General features: G+C 31.3%; 2 protein-coding genes across 4 annotated transcripts; one reads left to right on the top strand and one right to left on the bottom strand.

Moving 5' to 3' along the window:
* Positions 1-21: 21 nt before the first annotated feature.
* Positions 22-1,956, bottom strand: LOC8270983 (1-aminocyclopropane-1-carboxylate oxidase 5). Its single transcript, XM_002520267.4, has 3 exons — positions 1,720-1,956; positions 1,166-1,392; positions 22-905 (listed from the first exon to the last, which is right to left on the bottom strand). The coding sequence occupies exons 1-3, from the start codon at positions 1,825-1,827 to the stop codon at positions 311-313; spliced, it is 930 nt and encodes a 309-aa protein (XP_002520313.1). The 5' UTR covers positions 1,828-1,956; the 3' UTR covers positions 22-310.
* An 8,811-nt stretch (positions 1,957-10,767) lies between these two features.
* Positions 10,768-14,179, top strand: LOC8270984 (amino-acid permease BAT1 homolog). 3 transcript variants are annotated; one of them, XM_015719883.3, is made up of 8 exons: positions 10,863-10,995; positions 11,101-11,156; positions 11,250-11,429; positions 12,004-12,123; positions 12,377-12,568; positions 12,690-12,995; positions 13,146-13,328; positions 13,425-14,179. In XM_015719883.3, exons 3-8 carry the CDS (start codon positions 11,286-11,288, stop codon positions 13,914-13,916), a joined length of 1,437 nt encoding a protein of 478 aa, XP_015575369.1. In that variant the 5' UTR covers positions 10,863-10,995; positions 11,101-11,156; positions 11,250-11,285; the 3' UTR covers positions 13,917-14,179. The 3 variants fall into 3 exon arrangements, with proteins under 3 accessions (XP_002520314.1, XP_015575369.1, XP_015575368.1); XM_002520268.4 differs by lacking the exon at positions 11,101-11,156 and having other exon boundaries at positions 10,768-10,995; XM_015719882.3 differs by having other exon boundaries at positions 10,864-11,156.
* Positions 14,180-21,182: the final 7,003 nt, after the last annotated feature.

Genomic DNA, 21,182 nt, shown 5'->3' with positions numbered 1-21,182 from the left:
CGGTAGATGGAGAACGTTTACTGGTAGAAAGAAAGGAAGCTTCTCTTAATTACTGAGAAGTAAAGTTTATATGAAACTATCGTACAATAGGAACCTTAAAAAACACATGAAAGAAAAGACAAAACCAATCTAAAGAAAACACATCCATAATCAGCTTTCATTTCTCTCCTGCGCTACGCATGTAGAGCTGAGAGAAAGAAGCTTTATGCCAGAAGGCAGTTTTGTCACTAAAACCCATAAACTAGAAAAGGAAAATCAAAGGAAAGAAAAGGCGTCATCTTCTAAAATTGAAGTTGCACCTTGTTATCAATTACACTGCCCTTACAGCTTGGAACCTAGGTTCCTTCGGAAGGAACTTCTGCTCAGCATAAACAGACATGTAATCGCCGAAAACAAATTTGGGGTATGATTGGTTCGTCTCCTGGTTATCTTTTTCCACCAGCTCTGGTGCAGGAGCTATGGTAGCTCTAAAGGAGGGGTTATAGAATGAAGCAATCGACCTTCTATTCCCTTGGGTAGGCAGAACCCTGTGCCAAGTGCTCTTGTACTTGCCATTGCTTAGGACCTCTACCTGATCGCCAGTGTTTATGACAATGGTGTTTTTCATTGGCTGGACATCAATCCATTGCCCATCTTTGAGGATTTGAAGGCCTCCCACCTCATCATCTTGGAATAGCAAGATGACACCCCCAGCATCTGTGTGAGCTCGAAGGCCAGTTACCAGCTCAGGATGAGGACATGGTGGGTAATGGCTAACCTTGGTACCAAAAAAGGCGCTGTCTCCTTCTCCATCATTGAATGCCTTCTTGATATATCCTTTTGGTAAGCCTAAGTTCTCGTCCATTACTTCCATAACCCTCTCAGCCAATCTCTTCAGTTCAGCTCGGTATTCAGTCATGGTTTCCCTGTCATGTTTATAGAGAAATTTAGATCATATTCCGCTATATATTTGCTTTTATACACCTAGCCTGAGGTTTCTTGACCTAGAAAGATCTATAGATCATGCTAAAGTGAAAGATATTTCCGCTAATCTTAAATGAAAAAGAAATGAAACAAGTTCTTTAGAACTATATTTAGTTTACTAAGATGATTTTTTTTTTTTTTTGTTTGTAAAGCTAGTAGTATATTTAGGCAGTCATGCCAAGTAATAATTCTAGATGCTTACTTGAATCCAGGGGTTTTTGATGGCCACTCATTATCATCTAGGAGAAGGAAGACATCTTCCCAGTCCACATTTTCCAGTTTCTCACCATCTTTCTTCTCTGCCAAATTATTCAATCTCTTCACCAATTCCGAATTCTTGAATTTTTTCTCCCTGTCCAGCTTATAGCACTCTGAGCATACCTTCTTCACCCTCTCCAGTAGCTCCTCTGGAATTCCATGGTTCACTAGCTGCAACACATAACATAAAACATATAACGCACACATAAGAATCTATGGATATTACACATATAATATCACACTAAAGCTCTTTCTATCTTTCTTGGTTCTTTTTTATATATCCCTATATACTGAAGAAGATTATGATATGAAATTAAAATGATCTGAAGACAATGTGCCTACCATATGCATGTTCTCTTTCAGAACACACCCTATATAGCACACCTGACTGAACTAGCTAGAAACTAAATGGTCATGAAAATCCATGTCTGGACACACCTTTTCTTTAATACCAACATGCATATAGATGATAGATCTGCCTTAGATTCAGGAATATACCTGAAAAAATCCCCATTCCTCGCACCCATTAGCTATCTGAGCCATTGTCTTGACTCTCTCCTCACCGGAACCATTCACCTTAGAGAAATCAATCACAGGAATTGCCATTGGATCAACTATGTAAGAGACAGGAAGCACAAACACAATCAGAAGGGTGTGAGAGAGAGGGTTCTTAAAGAGCTTAGGTAAGTTAGCTTTTTCTGTTATGGTTGATAAGTGGATGTGGGGTCTATTTATAGTGAACACTTCCCGCCATCCCTACTTAATTCTTGAATGTCAACTTCTTTTATTTAGTTTATTTATTTATTTTTCCTTGCCCTTTTAATAAAGTAGCCGTTAGAGTTAGAATTGAGGTGTGTGGGACGGTGATGCCATACATTGTCCTTCTGTATTTGTTTCAACCTTTTTAACAAAAACACACACAAGGGTTAAGGTCAATTGCTTAATTAATTAGTAATTAGTTAGGTAATTAACCCACAACACAAGCATTCTATGATTCTTTCAGGTGATGCCCACCTTGTTTTTTTTTTATTCACATAATCTTCATGCCACGTGGATGTCTCGGAGTGTTCTCGGACCCACCTCTAACCTCTTCACTGCATAGATCTTGATCGTTGAATGCATGGCCTCCTTGATACATGTATAGTATTTAAAAGAAACTATATCATTAAGTGAGATAGTTAATTTCTCATCAAATGGAACCTAATTAATAAGCTTAATCACTAGTAACATACTAAACATATATAGCTTCTCTTTCTCAAAAAATAATCTATGATTGATCTTTGACTTGCCAGATAATAAGAGTCTGAATTCTTGCTATGTTTCACAACACATCCTTCATGTGCATTATATTCATTTATGTTTTAATTTCTTCCACAATGTAGAAATAGCTCGACCCTTTTTCTTTTTCCTCAAATGTATATGATATATTTAGTTTAATCTTTATTAAAAATATTTTAATTTATTCATTTCAATCATTTATTTTCGATTTTGACTAAATTTAATTATAATGTCAATGAGAGATTGACATTTTATATCTTTTTAATTATTTTTTTATTATAACGTGTTAAATTTTTATTTATAAAAATAATTAAAATTAAAATGCAAATAAAATTGTCGAATAATTAAAATAAATAAATTAAAACTTTATAACTAAAACGAATCTAATTACAAAGATTCAATGCTTATTTATATAACTATAGTAATGTATAAATTTATCATTGTAAATTATCTCTCAAATTTCTATATTTAAGTAATATATTTTCGCGTTCATTTTACTTATACTTGAAACCTCTACCGACCACCCTTCAATCGTGTTGACCCTTCCAATTATCTTTGTATTCCCTAAACCCTTTTTGACTTTCTCAGTAGTTCACAATCTTGTACAACAAGTGATAATGTCATTAAATTATAACCACACTTACTTGTAGGCACAGTTTGAGGGCTAAGGCAAAGGGGTAGACTTTCATAATTATTTTTTTTAAAAGAAGATAATAATTGACACTATAATCAAACATTAACTTAAATAATGCATTGTCAACTCCCAATAATATGTACGTAAAAAAAAAATTATAAATCCACATAGTAAAAAAAAAAAATAATAATAATAATAAGGTGACACATATATGTGTATAGAGCCAACATTATTTTAGTAGGAAAATGATCTGTATAACTAAATAAACCAGCTAGCTAAGTACATACATGTTAATGGATGCACATTGGCACGGTTCTGTATAGTTGGCCTTGTGATCTTGGTTCTGAGTGTGTCCGAATGTTAGGGTACATTTTGGAGAATCGGACATATATAATAACACTTGCAGGACTGGTTTCAGAATGCAAATCTTGGATCATTGATGTACTTGAAGTAGTACTTAAATAACCCACAAAACCATTGTCCAAATTCGTGCTGCTGATCTAACTGGTCGGTTTCTGCATAATTGGCATGTTTCCAGATCCCATCCTTTGTTCTGGACTCTGGTGGCTTCTTGTCTTTTCTGGTATGATCGAGCATGCATATGTTGGGTCTTTTGAAAAACTATTGAGGCATTTGTCTTAAATTAATCCCTTTAAGGAAGTGAGTCTTGATGTTAATAGTATTAAGGTTAGATCGCATGGTTATGGTTTTAACTTCTAGTGAAAATATTCTTTTCTTTCTTTAATTTATATGTGTATATATATAACTGAGATTTGTTCAATTTTTAGAAAGGTGTTGCTGATATATTTTGTGTTTTGGAAATGAGTTTGTTAAATAGTTCCCCATCACAATCATCTTGCATAATACTATATATTTGGCTAATATTCAATAAACCATTACTGTATATAAACATAAAAGATTTAAGTATTTTCCAATATATATATATATATTAATAATTTATTCAGATGCTCCATAATTATTGTTATTATTAATATTTTTTATTTTGAAAAGTAAAAATTGTAGTTTCTTATTTAAGAAAAGATTCTATGTACATAATTTGGAAAGTCAACAAGATGTTTTCTACTCTTCAAAATAAAAATTATACTCTAGTTATTATTACCGTTAATAGGATTTAGAATAATAAATCTTAACTTTTTAGATTAGAATTATTGTTTATTTTAGAAAGTGATATATTAAATTATATCTTAATTATATTAATAACAATATAATGCCATGTCAGCAATTTTAACACGTAGTAAGACAGATATTGAAAATCTGTCTAGACACTTTTAAAACTCAACTTATAAAAATCAATATGTATAGGATATGATATGCTCTTGTTGTTTCCTTTCATCCAAGGCTGTATCCTATATATAAAACTAATAAAATAAAGCAAAAATTATAAACCCACTTGGCCTTTTCGTGAGACTAGAGAGTTGCTGAATCAGTTACGATGTGGATGGAAATGTTTATGAAAGAGTTAGGGTCTGGAATCCACTATTACTACTAACACTACTGCATCATCTGATAAGATAAACCTAATTGGTTGGTCACCAAACTATTTTAGGGTTTATAAGGGTGACAGCGTGTGTGTATGTATATGCATGTACTGGAGTTTGGAATGAGGAAAAAGAAAATGAATAAGGTCTGTTTCTTTTCTTTCCTTTTCATAGAGCCCATGGCAGAGATTTTCCATGAAAATATTTAATCAAAGAAAAGAGAGAGACGCCAACTTCCCCAATTGGGATAATAATATAATCCAGCTAAGTTATTGTGAACTCTGTTGAACTGAACTGAACATGGCATCAAGGTCCAAAGGTCAACTCAACCTGCCATTCGTTAGAATTTTATATGCAGAAAAAAGGTTGTGACATAACTGTACCCTAAATCTAGTTTTGCAATATCCAACCCTTTTCTTTTGACATTAGAATTTTTAATTTTTGTCAAGTCTGAGACACCACAGTCCACAGGAATTGGGAAAGAAAAAAAAGGGGGAAAAGAAAGAAGAAAAAGAAGGTTTGAAATCAGTTCTTCAAATTAGGGTTACGTGTGAAAAACTGACCTAAAACTTATTTCATCAATTAGAAAAACAGAATCCAAAAGTTTACTTTTTGAGGGAATAAATTGATCCATATGATGATTTCTCTGTAAATATATATGCATTTTAATTAAGCAAAACATGAATCATGTGACGTTAAAACAAATATGCATAACTTACTGTTGCATTAATAGGTTTGGTTTATATATTATATAGGGTTGATGAAAATTATTTTAGTACTGTGTCAAATATTATTATATTTGTAAGAAGACCTAATGCATTCCCCCAGGACCATGTTGATGGAGGATACGAAGGAAATGGAAATCTTGAAAAAAGAGAAACTGGTGTAATATTCATGCATGAACCCTAACTTCCATTTTAAGAACTCTATCTGTCTCCTTCCTGATCACATGGTGCTGACTAATGGAGGCAATTAGGCATATCCATGAGGGTGACACAAAACTGGTCTACAGTGTCTGTACATAGATTTGGTTTTTGGTCTCTGTCTTCTTTCCAATTAAAAATAATTAATCTCTCTGCATCAACAAAATTAGTTATAAAACTTTCTTCAAGAAATTATAATATTAGAATTTCTTTTAAAAGAAATTTAACTAACATGTCACTTTTGAATTTAATTAAGCCAGCAATGAAAAGCCATTATTAGAAATTAGGGCGGCAGGCATGGCGGTTCTCGTTATGGCCCGGTTTGAAACTGCAAGTGGCCAAACATGCTTTTCAGAAGAATTATTTAAAAAAATAATAATTGAGTTTCGAAAACTATTTTTTTTTTAAAGTAAGTAAATCAATATTTCTTAAAGAACAGGCTTGACGAAAATAATTAAAAGAATATAAAAAGAGAATCAAAATTAGATTTAAAATGAAATTCTAGACTTATTATTCTACAGTACCTACAATAATTTCAAATAGGTCCTCATGATGATCCCATTCCTTATTTAATTCTATTATTAAGATATAGCTACTGAAATCTTATTGGTTAGATTTCTGAGGCTTAATTGCCAAAAGAAATTCTGAATTTTATATTTAGTATGTAATTTTTTATTTTTTATTTTTAATATTATATTTTAACATTAATTTCGATTTTAACATTTAATAGAATTATCTGTAAAATCTGCTAAATTAGTTTGAACTGACAAAAAAAAAAAATATCGAGTCAACTTAGAATTGTTGATTTGTTCCATACTAAAATATTATCATTTAAGTATATAAACTAATTCTTTTTTCTTTTCCCAATTTTAAAGTTTTATTAATTTTATATGTCTAAACTATAATATTTTAATAGTGAGGATGCTAACTTAATTTGTTATTATTGTTGTTGTCGGAGTTCACACCACGTTAACAAAAATCTATATTAAAATTTGATGCTAAATTTAAAAATATAAATAGTACATGCTAGATTTGATAACAAATATAAAGTGTAGGATTTTTTCGGCAATTAAGCTGAATTCTGATGATCATATTATAGTTTTTTTTTTCTTCAATTCAATATTTTTTATTAATTATTAAATTGGGGAAAAACAAAAATTGTGAATCCCTCAACCTAAGTATGATAATGTGTAAATGTGAAAGTCCACATGTGTGCGTCAGTATTATAGTTGATTAATTCAAATTTCAATTAAATTAATTAAGTAAAAGTAGTTTAGTTAGAGGATATGTAACTACCTATGTAACCGAATTAGGGTTTCGTAGAAATTCTGCAACTTTGAAAAGTACTTTAATTATTGCCTCTAGATGGCAGCCTAATATTTTAATTAATTACTGTTTCTCCTTTTCTTTTATTAATAAATGAATGCTTTTTATAGTTAATTTAGGAAGTTTCGTAAGGTAGGCGACTTTTCTAGAAAGTAGATATATAATTTTGGGATAATAAAATAAATATAATATAATTTTCAACAATTTTAATGATATATGTATACAGTTAAAATTATAATAAATCGTGTCATTAATTATTACTATCATATTTTTTTCATATTATAACGTTGTTTGATCGTCCAATCATTTTTATTAAATTAATGACTTTTTTATTACAATTTAATGATGAAACAAAAACTGAGTATAAATTATATAATAATAATAGTTAATTAAGTCACAATAATTATATTCTTATATATAAAATATTTTTTAATAATTTGTAGCCGTATATCTTATTTTATCTATAATCCCTCGTAATATTTTGCATTGCAATTTGGAGATTGAATCCAACAGTCTGCATGAACAGTCCGAACCCAACTTTATATATTATTCAACATGAATTATTCTGAATAACAAAACCTCATTTAATTGAAGTCAGAAAAATATGTCAGACTGGCTCACGGCTACAATATACATATATTACTAAAAAATTAAATGGTTTAATATTATTATACTCAATAAATATATTCTTTAATTATTCAATAATCTTATTATTTTTAAATTCTAAAAGACAATAGAGAAAAGGAAATTGACATGATAACGGAGTACGAAACGTTTATCTTTTTCTAAATTTCTTTTTGTCAATAATTACTTTTTATTCTTCAATAATTGGCGGTATTGCTTTTTGATGTCCAATCACCAAATCTCATTTGTCAATAGCAAGTTGAGAGCCTAGAGATCTCATCCACTACTTCAATTTTATAATGACATTGTCATTTTCACTACTCCTATTAATGTTATGCTTTGTGTTACCAATTATGCCATGCCACATCATTTTATATAGTTAGGTCTACATACAGCATTTCTATTGCACTAACTTCACATGCTTTATTTTTATTTTAGTCTCAAAGAAGCATATTAATTTTCTTAATTGATAAATATTTTGGGCCTTCTGTAGGCCCATATTGGCTAGGCTCTATAGTTGATGAGAAAAAAACATTGGACCCTTTAGAAATTGAACAATAAAGTGTAGGAGCTATTATTGAATGAGCACCAAAGGAAAAGCTAACCTAGTTTTGTGATAACGAGCTCCATCCCCTGTTCTGCCACTGAACTCTAGGCAAGCGTCCCCCAATCACCTGCTGTACATACTTCTATTTTGAGATACATCTGTTTTCCTATCACTTCATTTGTTATTGGCTTGTGAGAAACTCCCAAAAAGGGAAAGTTGTATATGGTTCTGTTAAAGAAATTAGTTTTGAATCTGTTCTCAAGGGCGAAACATACGATCTTAGAAAATACTAGGGTATAATCGAATTGGAACAAGTCGATTGGACTCGAGCTCAATTCAATTATAAAGTTTGAAATTCAAAAGTCGATTTGAGCGGTATTGAGTTTTATTTCTTAAGCTCGATTCGACTTTTAGAACATTCAAAAAGTTCGAGTTTAATTAGACTTGTTTCGATAACTTGAAGAAATTTTTATAATTATAAAATTAAATTTGAATAAATTTTGAATAAGTTCAATTGAATTGAATTTATAAATATATTTAATATAATAAGTACAACAGTAAAAGCTTGATTAGACTTGTGAGCTTTTTAGATCTAAATATTAAAGAGTTTAAGCTTATCTCGACAACTACTTGAATGGATTAAACGCGAGTTATAGTTAATTAAAATTGAATTCTTCTGTAGTAATTTTTTGAATTAATTTTGAATAATTTACTTTGCCATAAAAAAAATAGGGATGAAAATTCTTCTTTGAAATTGACTACATTGCCATATGAATCAATCAAGAATACTCATATTAGCTAGAATCAACGAGATGCATGTATATCTAGTTTCTTTTAATATCTTTTGACTCATAAGATCTTAATAGCACTGATGACCGAGTTTTTAAAGCGGAATTATTATTGTGTAATCTTATATGGATCCTGCCATATCTCTTGTTATTTCAAAAGTTAGTTATTCTATTTGAAATTTTTTTAAATAAAATTTATTTTATCACGTTCATTCGTAAATAAAATTAATTATATAATTATATATGAAACTATTTTATTAATTACTATATTTACATTTATTAATTTTTTATAATGAGTAAATAATAATAATAAATAATCAAATTAATATAAATATCATATTTAATAATAATACAACATATTAATTTTTTATTTGATTTATATACAGATAATATGATAAGACTAAATATATTATAAGAATTTGTTAGTTTGTATATAGAATACTTTATTTAGCTCCTAGTTTATTTCAAAACAAAAAGTCTATTAGTATTGAATTTTATAATGAAAATTTCCAATTTTTAAAGAATTTAGCCCTCAGTCTAATTGGATTATACCGCAGTTATTGATTTTAAACGTTAATTTCCCTTATTTTGATATGGAAGAGTAATCATTTTAATAATGAAACCCCAGTCTTTAAAGAACTGAACTCTATTTTAGGTCAATAGACCCTGCCTTTTTTTTTTTAAAACAAAAATGTTAAACCCTAATTTAGTCGAAATAAACCCTAGTATTGATTTTAATAATGAAACATTAGTATTTGAAAAACTAAAATACAGTTGAATTGAAATAAACTTAAGTTATTGGGTGGGTATACGGCTGTAATTGAATTTTAAGTAGCTTGAGCTCATATTTATTTAATTTGGTGAAAAATCGACTTCGACTTGAGTTTATATATTTATGCTCCGGCTCAATTTATTTTAAAATTATTAATCGCATGAGTAGCTCAAGCATAGTCTGTAAATAAATTATTTATTATATTAATTGAGCTAAATTCGAGTTCGATTCATTAAATAGTTATATAATAAAAAGTATTTCGAGCTCAAGCTTATTAAGCATTTTTCAACATCCATTATTATTATAATTTGTATTGTAGTTATTATTATTAAATATAAATATAAACGTGTATATATATATATCTATGAGATTTTAAATTTTAAGAATAAAACTAATCTGGAGTTAATAAGATAGTTTATATGTCCATAAGATATATTGTTAGTCTCATCGTGAGCCAATAAATGAGTAGGCTCGTAAGTTAACAGATTAAACTCTGTCAAGTTTGAGCTCCACTCAGTAAAATAATCGAGCTAAAAATTTAGAATTGAAGCTTGGTTTAATTAACTTAACAAACGATTTTGAATGAAGTTTTTATCGAACCGAACTCTGAATAAAAATATAATTCTACATGAATTAATAAGAGATATTGAATTAATGGATCTCATATATATATATATATATATATCACGCACAGCAATTTTAGCCTATCGGATTACTACCCAAATAAACATTGTTATCCTGCACACCACAGCTAACTATTTGGTTAACCACAAAGAGATACATATCACAACCTATTTAATGATAAAGTGAAGAAAAGTAAACATGGCGGCTAGCTACATTATCATGAAATTCAAATTTATGTCATTTTATATCCTAAATTGAGGTGATGTTATGCATTTCCTTCACATGGACAAAAGAACTTTGAAAATTTCCCATCTTTTGTTGCTTAATTTGTCAGGGACTAGGACTTCTACAAGTAAAGACAAGAGGAAAGTGCCTAGGAGAAATTAAAATAAACTATAATCATCCTCATTTTCAAGTGTCTTTGCTTCTTAACGCACAACTTTATGACTATTGTGACAATTTAGTCTTCGAATTGACCGATTCAAAAAACAACCAGGCCACTACTGCTGTAAATTGCACAAACAAGTCGAAAACATTTATGTATAACTATTAGTACCATCTTCTGCATGTCAAAAGGAAACATCTAATTTCTATCCTTCTGTTTCTTCTTAGTGAGTTTTCAGGTGGTTAATTGATTCTTGTTTCAGCATGGCTTCTTCAAGGGTGCATGCTGGCTCATCACAAACAGCTTTAGAGACTGATTCTGGAGAGAAGCGTCTCAATGAACTTGGATACCAGCAAGAACTCCGAAGAGATATGGTTATCAATTTTAACATTAATCTTCCCTTTTTGCTATAATCTTTTTTCAGTTAATGGAAACTCTAAATGGGGTTTGAGTTCGAGACTTCATATTCCATTTTCCAGTACCATTTGCAACACGCACGAGCGAGTGGCATCCTCAAATTATAATAGTTCAGAAAGTATATTAATTATCTTTGTTTGATAGGATTATTTAAAAAGAATATCTATGGTAAAATATGGTGAAGTGATTTTATATGTATATTTTGTTGCAGACCCTTTTCAAGACCCTTGCAATTACATTCTCGAGCATGGCAGTATTTACTGGAACACCTCTATATGGTCCAAGCTTGCGTTATGCAGGACCTGCAAGTATGATATGGGGATGGATCGTTGTCACTTTCTTCACTTGGTTTGTTGGAGTAGCCATGTCTGAAATTTGCTCCTCTTTCCCTGTATGTTTATCTTTCTTTAATTATTCGTTTCATGTCTTTGTTATTGCTTCTTCATTGCTTATGAGTAACTAAAGATAAAATGAAGAAGATTCAGTGCCATTGGTAAATAGTTTCTTCATTACGCATCACAACGGCATGTCATAGTCTGCACACTGAGAAGCTGACTACAATTTGCTCAGTCTTCAAACACTACACACTGTCGTTCCTGCATATAGATTCTGAATCAATACTTTATCTCGGGGAATATCCATCTTCTGGAATTTTTCTGGTGTGCGTCTTTTAGACTGAAAACTCTTATATATATGCCTGGTCACCATTGAGAAAAAGAAATGTACCAAATTTATTATTATCATTATTATTTTGAACAAACAGCATTTATTTATTAGTAGCGTACCTAAGCAGGTTAAATTAAACTATATTGTTACTTTATATACATATTATTATTATTATTATTATTATTTTTATACAAATAGTACTCCACATTAAATTCATCATCCGAGCAATTAGATGGAGGTAATACCAATTCGTTTAATTTTATTATTATATTCTTATTGCTGAAAATTTAATTTAACAGACCACAGGTTCGCTTTACTTTTGGGCTGCTCATTTGGCTGGACCCAGATGGGGGCCATTTGCATCTTGGTGCTGTGCCTGGCTCGAGACTATTGGTGTCATTTCAGGCATTGGTGCTCAGGTATCTAGCTAAACGGGGAATCTACTTAATGACTTGGGCAAAGCATACATTAATAATCCTGAGATGGTAAAAGAATTAATCGAGAATAGATTTATGGAGAAATTATCAGTTGTGCTAATACGAGGCCACTAATTTTGTGAGTCCGAGTCGAGCTCTTATAGTTATGCTTACTACACTCAATAACTTCTACCAATGTAAATCCTGAAATAGAAATAGTTTTGAGTTTTGCAAAATTTATATACGTGTACTCCAGGCATATTCAGCTTCTCAGGCTCTGCAAATGATCATTCTTTTGTCTACTGGAACAAACAATGGTGGAGGCTACTTTGCTTCAAGGAGTGTTTTCTTGTGTATGTATATTGGTTTTATTATCATTTGGGCAGTGCTCAACACTTTCGCTTTAGAAGTCGTTGCATTCCTTGACATTATCTCCATATGGTGGCAGGTTTGCTCTCTCTCTAGCAATTTCAATATCAGGTCTTTTTCTGCACCTGTAATTAACTGTCTGTCTCGTAGCACACGAATTCTGGGTACTTGTAACAGTGCTTCCTTACTCAAACCTGCAGGTGATTGGGGGTTTAGCAGTGGTAATAATGCTTCCATTGGTAGCAAGGCCGACACAACCTGCTTCTTATGTGTTCACTCACTTTGAAACATCACCTGAAGCTACTGGAATCAGTAGTATTCCTTACGCAGTAATTATGTCTGTACTACTTAGCAACTACTGCCTTTACGGTTACGACACTGCAGCACATTTAACTGAGGAAACAAAAGGTGCTGATAAAACAGGTCCTATTGCCATTCTTTCTAGCATTGGCATCATCTCTGTTTTTGGATGGGCTTATTACTTAGCTCTCACTTTCAGTATCAAGGTATGCTAATTTAAAAAGGCGGATGGGCTTACTACTTGGCTTTTTATTTTGCAAAAGACATTATGAAACAATTTGGAATCATTGCATGAATTCAATTCAATTGTACTCTTGTACATGATTGATTCCTAACAAGGCATGCTTTTGTTGCAGGATTTGAACTATCTGTACAACGAAAACAATGAGACTGGTGGTGCATTAGTACCAGCACAGATAATCTATGATGCATTTCATGGAAGGTATGGAAACTCAGCTGGAGCGGTAGTTTTCCTCTGCATAATCTGGGGATCATTCTTCTTTTGTGGACTTTCAGTAACTACGAGTGCTGGCAGAGTGGTAAGAGAAATTGAAATCAATTTATCTTGATTTTATGACAGCAATGAAAGCATTTCTTCAGTCTCATTTTGCAGTAATTCTGTTTTTCTTATATAGGTTTATGCTTTATCAAGAGATAAAGGAGTCCCATATTCACCTATCTGGAGAAAAATTCACCCAAAGTACAAGGTTCCAAGAAATGCTGTATGGCTATGTGCAGCCATTGGGATCATTCTTGGAGTACCCATTTTGAAGCTTGATGTAGTTTTCACAGCAATCATATCAGTAAGTACAATTGGATGGGTTGGAGGGTATGCTGTACCAATATTTGCAAGGCTAATCATGGATGAGAGCAACTTCAAGCCTGGACCATTTTATTTGGGCAGAGCAAGTAGGCCCATTTGCTTAGTGGCCTTCTTGTGGATATGTTACACCTGTTCAGCTTTTCTATTGCCAACAGTTTACCCTATCCAATGGAAAACTTTCAACTATGCACCGGTTGCTCTTGGGGTTTGTTTGACATTGATAATGCTTTGGTGGGTATTGGATGCAAGGAAATGGTTCAAGGGTCCTGTAAGAAATATTGATCTGCGGAATGGAGATGCTTAACGTGTTTTTACTGTCAAATAGACTTCAGGAATGACCTGAGAGTTTAAGTGGCCATGCAGTCTAATTATGTAGGATTCGAAGGGTTCTTTTGCCTGAAGTAATAACATGAACAACAGAAAAATTAATTTAATGTTAGGCTCAATTTTTATGGCTGCCAGCCCAATATTCCTATAAGAATTTTGACAAGATCATCAAATAGTGTTTGTCTGCTGTAGAAATATATTCTTTTTTTTATGCAATGTGGGATGTATGTCTTTTTGAAAGATCCACTGCAACTTACAACATCTTAATCGTTCCAAATCCAGTGAACTAACCTCTATATTAAATAGCTATAATTCTACTGATGCCAATGGCAGGATACACAATGGACCATGAGCATCTAATTTCAGTCTCATCGTCAATATAAACCTTGCTAACAATCGAGTACAGAACGTGGAGTTTTGGCAATGCATAAGCAGTGGTCTTCCTGTAAATTGCATATGCAGTTTCCAAACCAGTGGCTAGTTGATGTGAACCTTGGCAACTTGTGGTAAAATCTAACACGCGGAATTGGAATAAGATTTCCAAGAAAACTAAATCTGAACTTTAATGACTTTGACTCAAATATAACTTATATCTTGAACTTTGGTATAAGAAAAATTGTTGACGCCACACTCAAAAAAGGTAGAAGGTGAGTGATAAGTCGATGTTGAACGCTACAGGAACAAGTCCTTGATAAGTTCGAAGTCCTTCCAAAGCACCAAGCAAGAATAATTCTCACAAATATGTTTAACTCAAAATGTTCATTTCACTTTGAATAATGTGGATATACTTAGTTTATATAGAGAAAACAATAAAAATAATTTCTAAATAGCATAAGAAAATTAAACTAATTAGGAATTAACTAAATTAGAAGCTAAATAAAAGTTTTCTATATGATAAAATAAGCACATTGGTTGAATATACAATATTTACTAAAGAAAACTTGACTAATCAACTAAAGACATTTTCCTAAATAAAGAAATATATTGCTACCAATTTAGCTTCCTCTTTAGAAGAGTGACGCCTATTAGATTTAGCGCACATATAAGATGCGCCTAGCTTGGTTTTCTCTTTAAGCTTCTTTTCTTTGTTTTCTCTTAACCAAAATTTGTCTCCTCCTCTGTCTTGTGAATATTTTGGCCCAAACTAGCTTTTCTCAAGATCTAACATGTTGAATTAGGTTATTGAATAAACTCATTTAAAGTCTCCTTCATTCTCTTAGCTCTAGCTCTTACAATTGGATTTCTTTTGAATTTGTAACTGCACTTGGAGTAGAATTTGACCCTTCACTTGAAGTTGGATCATGACTTGGCTTTGACTCTTGATTTGCATTACTAGTTGTATGGCAAATGATGAATTTTGGATGCAATGTTACGAGTGGTTGACGTGTTCTATTATATTGTAACTTTCCCTGTTGCAGCCAATTGCCTTTCTCTCTAAAAGGTAAAATTAGTAACCGTAAGGACTGAAACTTTGTGAAAGTCACAGGAGCCCAACAGCCATGAAGTTGGACATGAAATCAAAGCCCTAGCTGATGGGTGCAAAAATAATATACATAATGATCAAATGACTATTTTTTCATTAATTAGTAAGAAGTCGCTTTAGTGAGAAAATCAAGTATCGTATTAATGCTTGACTTGATAACTTCTCCTTCTAGTCTCAGTCTTTTGGATCTTGCTATAAGTTTCATCTTGTTGCTACTAATAGCTCTATTCTGGTGGCTAATAACTTCAAAAGATCTCTTCGGTGGATTTTGATTTTGAAACCCATTGTCTTAAAGAAATATAATCTGTTATTTTTCATGATTAAAAATCTTTCCTCCCTTTTCTAATATTAATGTTAGAAGTAAGCTAACCGTGCGACACCATTAAAACAAAAAAGAAATGCTACTAATTGGAAGTGTATATTCTTTCTTCTCTTCAAAGGTTAAATTAATAAATTAATAGCAGAAAGGAGTAAAAACTAATTGTTTGGTATGAGATAATGTAGCGAAAATAAATTGTTATATCTCTCATCAATTAAATAACATTTGAAACTACATCTCACGGCTAAGGATTATCAAATCAACGCCCTCTTGCATTGGGGATTGGGGTAGCCAGAGTGGTTGCAGACAAGGCATTCGGCTCTAAAAGTTACTCATGGGTTCGGTATCTACACTGAATCAGAGTATTATTTTAACACTACTAGAAAAATTAGTTTCAATGAGAAGAAATACTGTCGTTAAAAGTACATTAAAAGTTCCATCATCACTTGTCACTAAAGCTTCTCTACTTAAAAGTAAATAGTAATGGGAATAAATTTTTTATCGTTAAAACAAATAATGACGGGTTGTATTCCCGTCGCTATCAACCATTAATAATGATGTAAATTTCCGTCATTAAAAGATATTTATTCATTAATAAAAATATTATAATAATAATAGAAATTATTGTCATTAAAAATTGTTGATATTTCTGTCATCATGCACCATTCTAACGACTTAAATTCCCGTCATTAAAAGATATTTTTTTTCATCATTAAAAGATATTTATTCATTAATAGAAGTATTATAATAATAATAAAAATTATTCTCATTAAAAATTGTTGTATTTCTGTCACCGTAAACCATTAATAACGACTTAAATTTCTGCCATTAAAAAATATTTTTTCCATCATTAAAAAACCATAAAAATTACCATCATTAAAAGATATTTTATATATCATTATAATTACTATAATAGTGAGAGTTCTTTCATCGCTATAAGTAAATAATATTGTCGTTAATATACTTTAAATAGTGATGACCATTTTTGTCGTAAAAAAAGAAAGAAAGAGTACCCACTGTTAATGTATCATTCACAGAAAAAATCACAATAATATTTTCATCAATTATTAAATTCTAACAATAATTAAATCTAGTTTTAAAATGACAAAATAAAAAATATTACACAATTTTAATTGGAATCCAAGACAATATTGTTAGAGTAATGACGATCCTACTAATATAAAAGAAAATCCTAAAAGTAAACTAAAATTTCAATCAATGTCAATATGGTCAACAAGTTGACCAATAACACTAGTTAAATGGCACGTGCAATATTTGAGAATAACATAGATAAATTCTACAAATGAAAAGCAAAGTTAATATCAGTGATATTAATAATTCAATTAAATAGAGAATAATATAGAAAAATTCTTTTACTCGTAATATAATTACCTATGTATTATATACAAAGCGTTGCCAGTATATTTTCACATGTATCAGTATCATTAGGCATCCTGCAAGTTAATTAATATATTAAAATCAACAATGGAAAATCATAAATTAATAAGAGAATCTAGTTATATAAGTCCAAAACATTATCACTGAGCACTTTTCCAAAGAAACTAATTGTATAAATTCCATTCATTTTCATTGACCCACCACACTACTTTAAGTGGTGCTCCCATCTCCAAAGCATAATTATCCTCATCCTCCTAATCATCTTCCTCCGTAAGAGAAAAGGGACCACGGCTGCCATGCCCCCTGTCCGTTCTAGCTATTCAATTCACGCTAATAAGATCTTAATTGTACTTTCTGATTCTCAATTCAAACAAAAATTCTACGAGAGAAAGTTGGTCGGAAACAACAAATTTGGTCCACTGTTCTCCAAGAATTTGAGCATAGTGAATGCGATGTTGCTTTGTGTTTACATATGTATGTGTGTGTGCGGTCAGGAAGACAATATGCAGTTAGGGTACACTTGACTGCAATCTGGCATACTACATATAAACTAATATCAAGTATTATAACTTATTTAATTTTCACAATTATGACCCAAAATTAACCAATTACCCTATTCATCTTTCTCATAATTATCTTCCTATATGTACATTTCAAATTAACAAGTAAACATTGCCTACTATCTAGAAAAAGTTAACTGAGAATAAAATTTCTTTGATCTACTTGAATTGAATTCAAGCATCAAAATGATATCAAAACAATTCCATTTCTACATCAGGCAATCAATTACACAAGGAAACAGAAAAAAAAAAAAGATAAACCATATCCGAATCAATTCCATAAGTGCAGTTGCAATAACACCAAACAGGCCAGTAAAGACAATACTCCAAGGAAATCACAAACAGTAAAAACAATAAAATTAGCAAATAAAATAGACAGCAGAAATTTAGGTTAAAATTGAGGGACATAAACCTGGGCACTACAGAAAATTAACTAGACTTTTGAATATGTCTAAATTGAAGATAGACATCGATAGCATCCTTTACTCTAAAAGCTAAATTTGATTGTAGATTAATTGAAAAACGTAATAATAATAGAATTGCAAAGGATTGAAATTAGAAACTCATCAGTTAAGAATCAATTATAAACTGATTACCTATTACTTAAACAACAAAAAGAGGATGATTAAGAAAATTACCCCTATTCCACAAGACAACGAACAAGAGAGAGAATGCGAGACACAATTGATTCTCGATTGACTAAAAATGCTCATCATGAGCATATATGGTTTTACAACCAAGAATCATCCTTTCTTGTTCTTCAGTGATGAATTTACAAGATGCACGCACTGCCAGACCTTTCAAGCATCAGAAAAAGCTTAATTTTAATTTAAAAAGAAAGGTTTCTATTAGGTAGCAAATGACTCACGCTCAAAGTACTTTAATCTTAATGAAAGAAGAAATATTAAATTAAGGTGATCATTAGGTTGATGTGGCACTTTAAACGTTGGCACCTCACAAGAAACTAAGTTTCTCTCTCTCTCTCTCTCCCTTCTTTTTTTTTATCAGAAGAAAAACTTCATTAAAAATGGCTTAGGACCCAAACATTACAGGAGGTGAAAAATAAGAGTTTGGAACTATGCAATTAAACGGCACATAGCCTACATTGCATTTGAAACTGGCTCCCGATGGCCCAATAACTAAACTCTTCCCTAGTCAGAAAGAAGAAGCTGCAGAGAAACAAGAGAATAGGATAAATATTTTAGGCAAAACCTGGATTACCATTATTCTTACAAGCATACCTCTAATACTTCATCAAACTCAACCAGGCTCTTTCTTATGCCAAAGAAGTACTTTTCGGCATTGATTTGTAGTGCTAAAAGCTAAGAAGTCATGAAAGTCAAGTTGTTAATAAGACAGACACAATGATAAATGAATTAGAAAACAATAAATTGATGCATGGCTATGCACATGAGAGAAACAATTACCTGTTTTAGAATTACATCACCCTCAATTGGTATGTCCTCATCATTACTAATCCTTGAGATAACTCAGTATCAAAATTGAACTTTTGAAACATTTCGTCCTGCAAACTGTCTCATAAATTATAGAGCAGGAGTTATCTAATTTGCCTTATCTTTCCAGATCAAAACTTACATTCTTTCAGAAATTAGATATCATCAAACTTGAAAATAAACAGATTTTGCAATCTAATTTTCTTAGGAAACATTCCAACTATGTTCTCCTTTTAAAAGAGATTAACAAAAGTTATTAATAGGATGAAATAACATATAAAATTTTGTCTCCCAGGCCATAAGTTTTCTATCAATATAGCCTTTCAGCAAACTAACCAACGATTGGGAGACAATATTTTAGTTGGTCCTTTTCCTATCTCAATCAATACCCAGTAGGCACTCTGACCGTCACTTAAATTGATACCCAGTTTCATTTTACTTTATTGATTAGCACCAAACAAAAAGGTCCCTATCGTATCTACTCTTTATGATTTTCTTGTGTCCAAAATGAAGAGCAAAATAGGAGAAATCATTATATTAATTTGATGTATTATATTATTATAAGATTCATCAAAGGAGACTTTAATTTACTTTTTTTCTTGTAATTTTTATCTCTAGAAATCAGCGTAAAACTAAAACTTTGGAACGCTCTCCCTAGATTGTGTGGGCATTGATAAACTAAAGTAAAAGGCCGTTTATATTTTAATTGTGTGGGCAGCAAAGTGAAAGCCCAACACATTATTTATGTTTCTTAATCTCCAAAACTGGCAAATTCAGTGAGTTAAATGCTGTTGCTGCCTTCTTCTTTCTATCTGTAACCCTAATGAAGAGATTAAAAATGAGCAATGATTTCTGGTGGCCATTTTGTCAAATCTTAATATTCTACACTCCTTTTCTTTTTCTTAAAAGAAATTGAAATAATTAATTGACTGAAGCTTTATAAGAACTTAGATTGAGATAATCACAGCTAAAATTCAATGAATTTTTACCATGGCATTACTGTTGCTGCCTTCTTCTTTCTATCTGTAACCCTAACCCATTTGTTTCCATAAAATATTAATTTTTTCTCCTAACAAAAATTAAACTTCTCTTATGCTAACAATGAAAGCAGCCTTGGGCAAAGAAAGAAAAGCTAAACACAAAAGGGAAAACTTCTGCATTATCGCCAATTATTGCTGCAACAATGAAGAGATTAAAAGGGAGCAATAATTTCTGGTCCCGATTTCGTCAAATCTCAATATTCCACACTCCTCAAATTCTTTTCTTTTTCTCAAAATAGAAGACTTAGATTGAAATAATTAATTGACTGAAGCTTTATAAGAACTTAGATTGAGATAATGACGGCTAAAATTTATTTATAAACTAATTGTGCTTGTTATAATTTTTCCTAATTTTATAATTGCTACTGGTCAATTAGTGTGTGCATATATATATATATATAGAAAAGTCAAGTTTGTAATATTGTGCAGTATATAGTCTTAAAAATTTATTTACCTCATGTAGAAACTAGTTACATAAAGCCTAGATTATAACTTAACCCACTTAGTTTTTCTGTGAGAAAACCAACTTAACTTATAATAACTAGTCAAATAGACCATTAAGTGGGAGTCACATGAGCCAAATGTACACAAGGCAAAATATAAAAAAAGAAAAGTCAAAGTAGGACCTACCAACTAAAGTGACAAATTAAAAAAGAAAAGAGAAATACTTTATAAATAAAGCAAGTGGAGTTGGAAGACTTTCGAACTCCATGGAAATTAATAATCCTTGGAGTTGGGAGGGGATAAAGAGGGTGGGATCCATATTGGATGACAACAGATTAAGCTGTTGATTACAAGTGTAAAAGTGTGTTGCAAGGGAAAGAAGAATTTCTTTTGACCTGCTATTGAACTGTTAAATGTGGCAACACAACTGCTAAGGTTGAAGAATGGGATATGCGGGGCCATATGCCTCCTAAAGGCTTTAAAAGATATTAATATTAATTGCCTAACTACATAACAACAAACTTCGTGTATAAGGGTACGAACAA

The sequence above is a fragment of the Ricinus communis genome, chromosome 2 (genome assembly GCF_019578655.1).
Source record: "Ricinus communis isolate WT05 ecotype wild-type chromosome 2, ASM1957865v1, whole genome shotgun sequence".
NCBI lineage: Eukaryota > Viridiplantae > Streptophyta > Magnoliopsida > Malpighiales > Euphorbiaceae > Ricinus > Ricinus communis.
The sequence above is the reverse complement of the archived record's forward strand: the minus strand, read 5'-3'. Positions and strand labels throughout refer to the sequence as shown.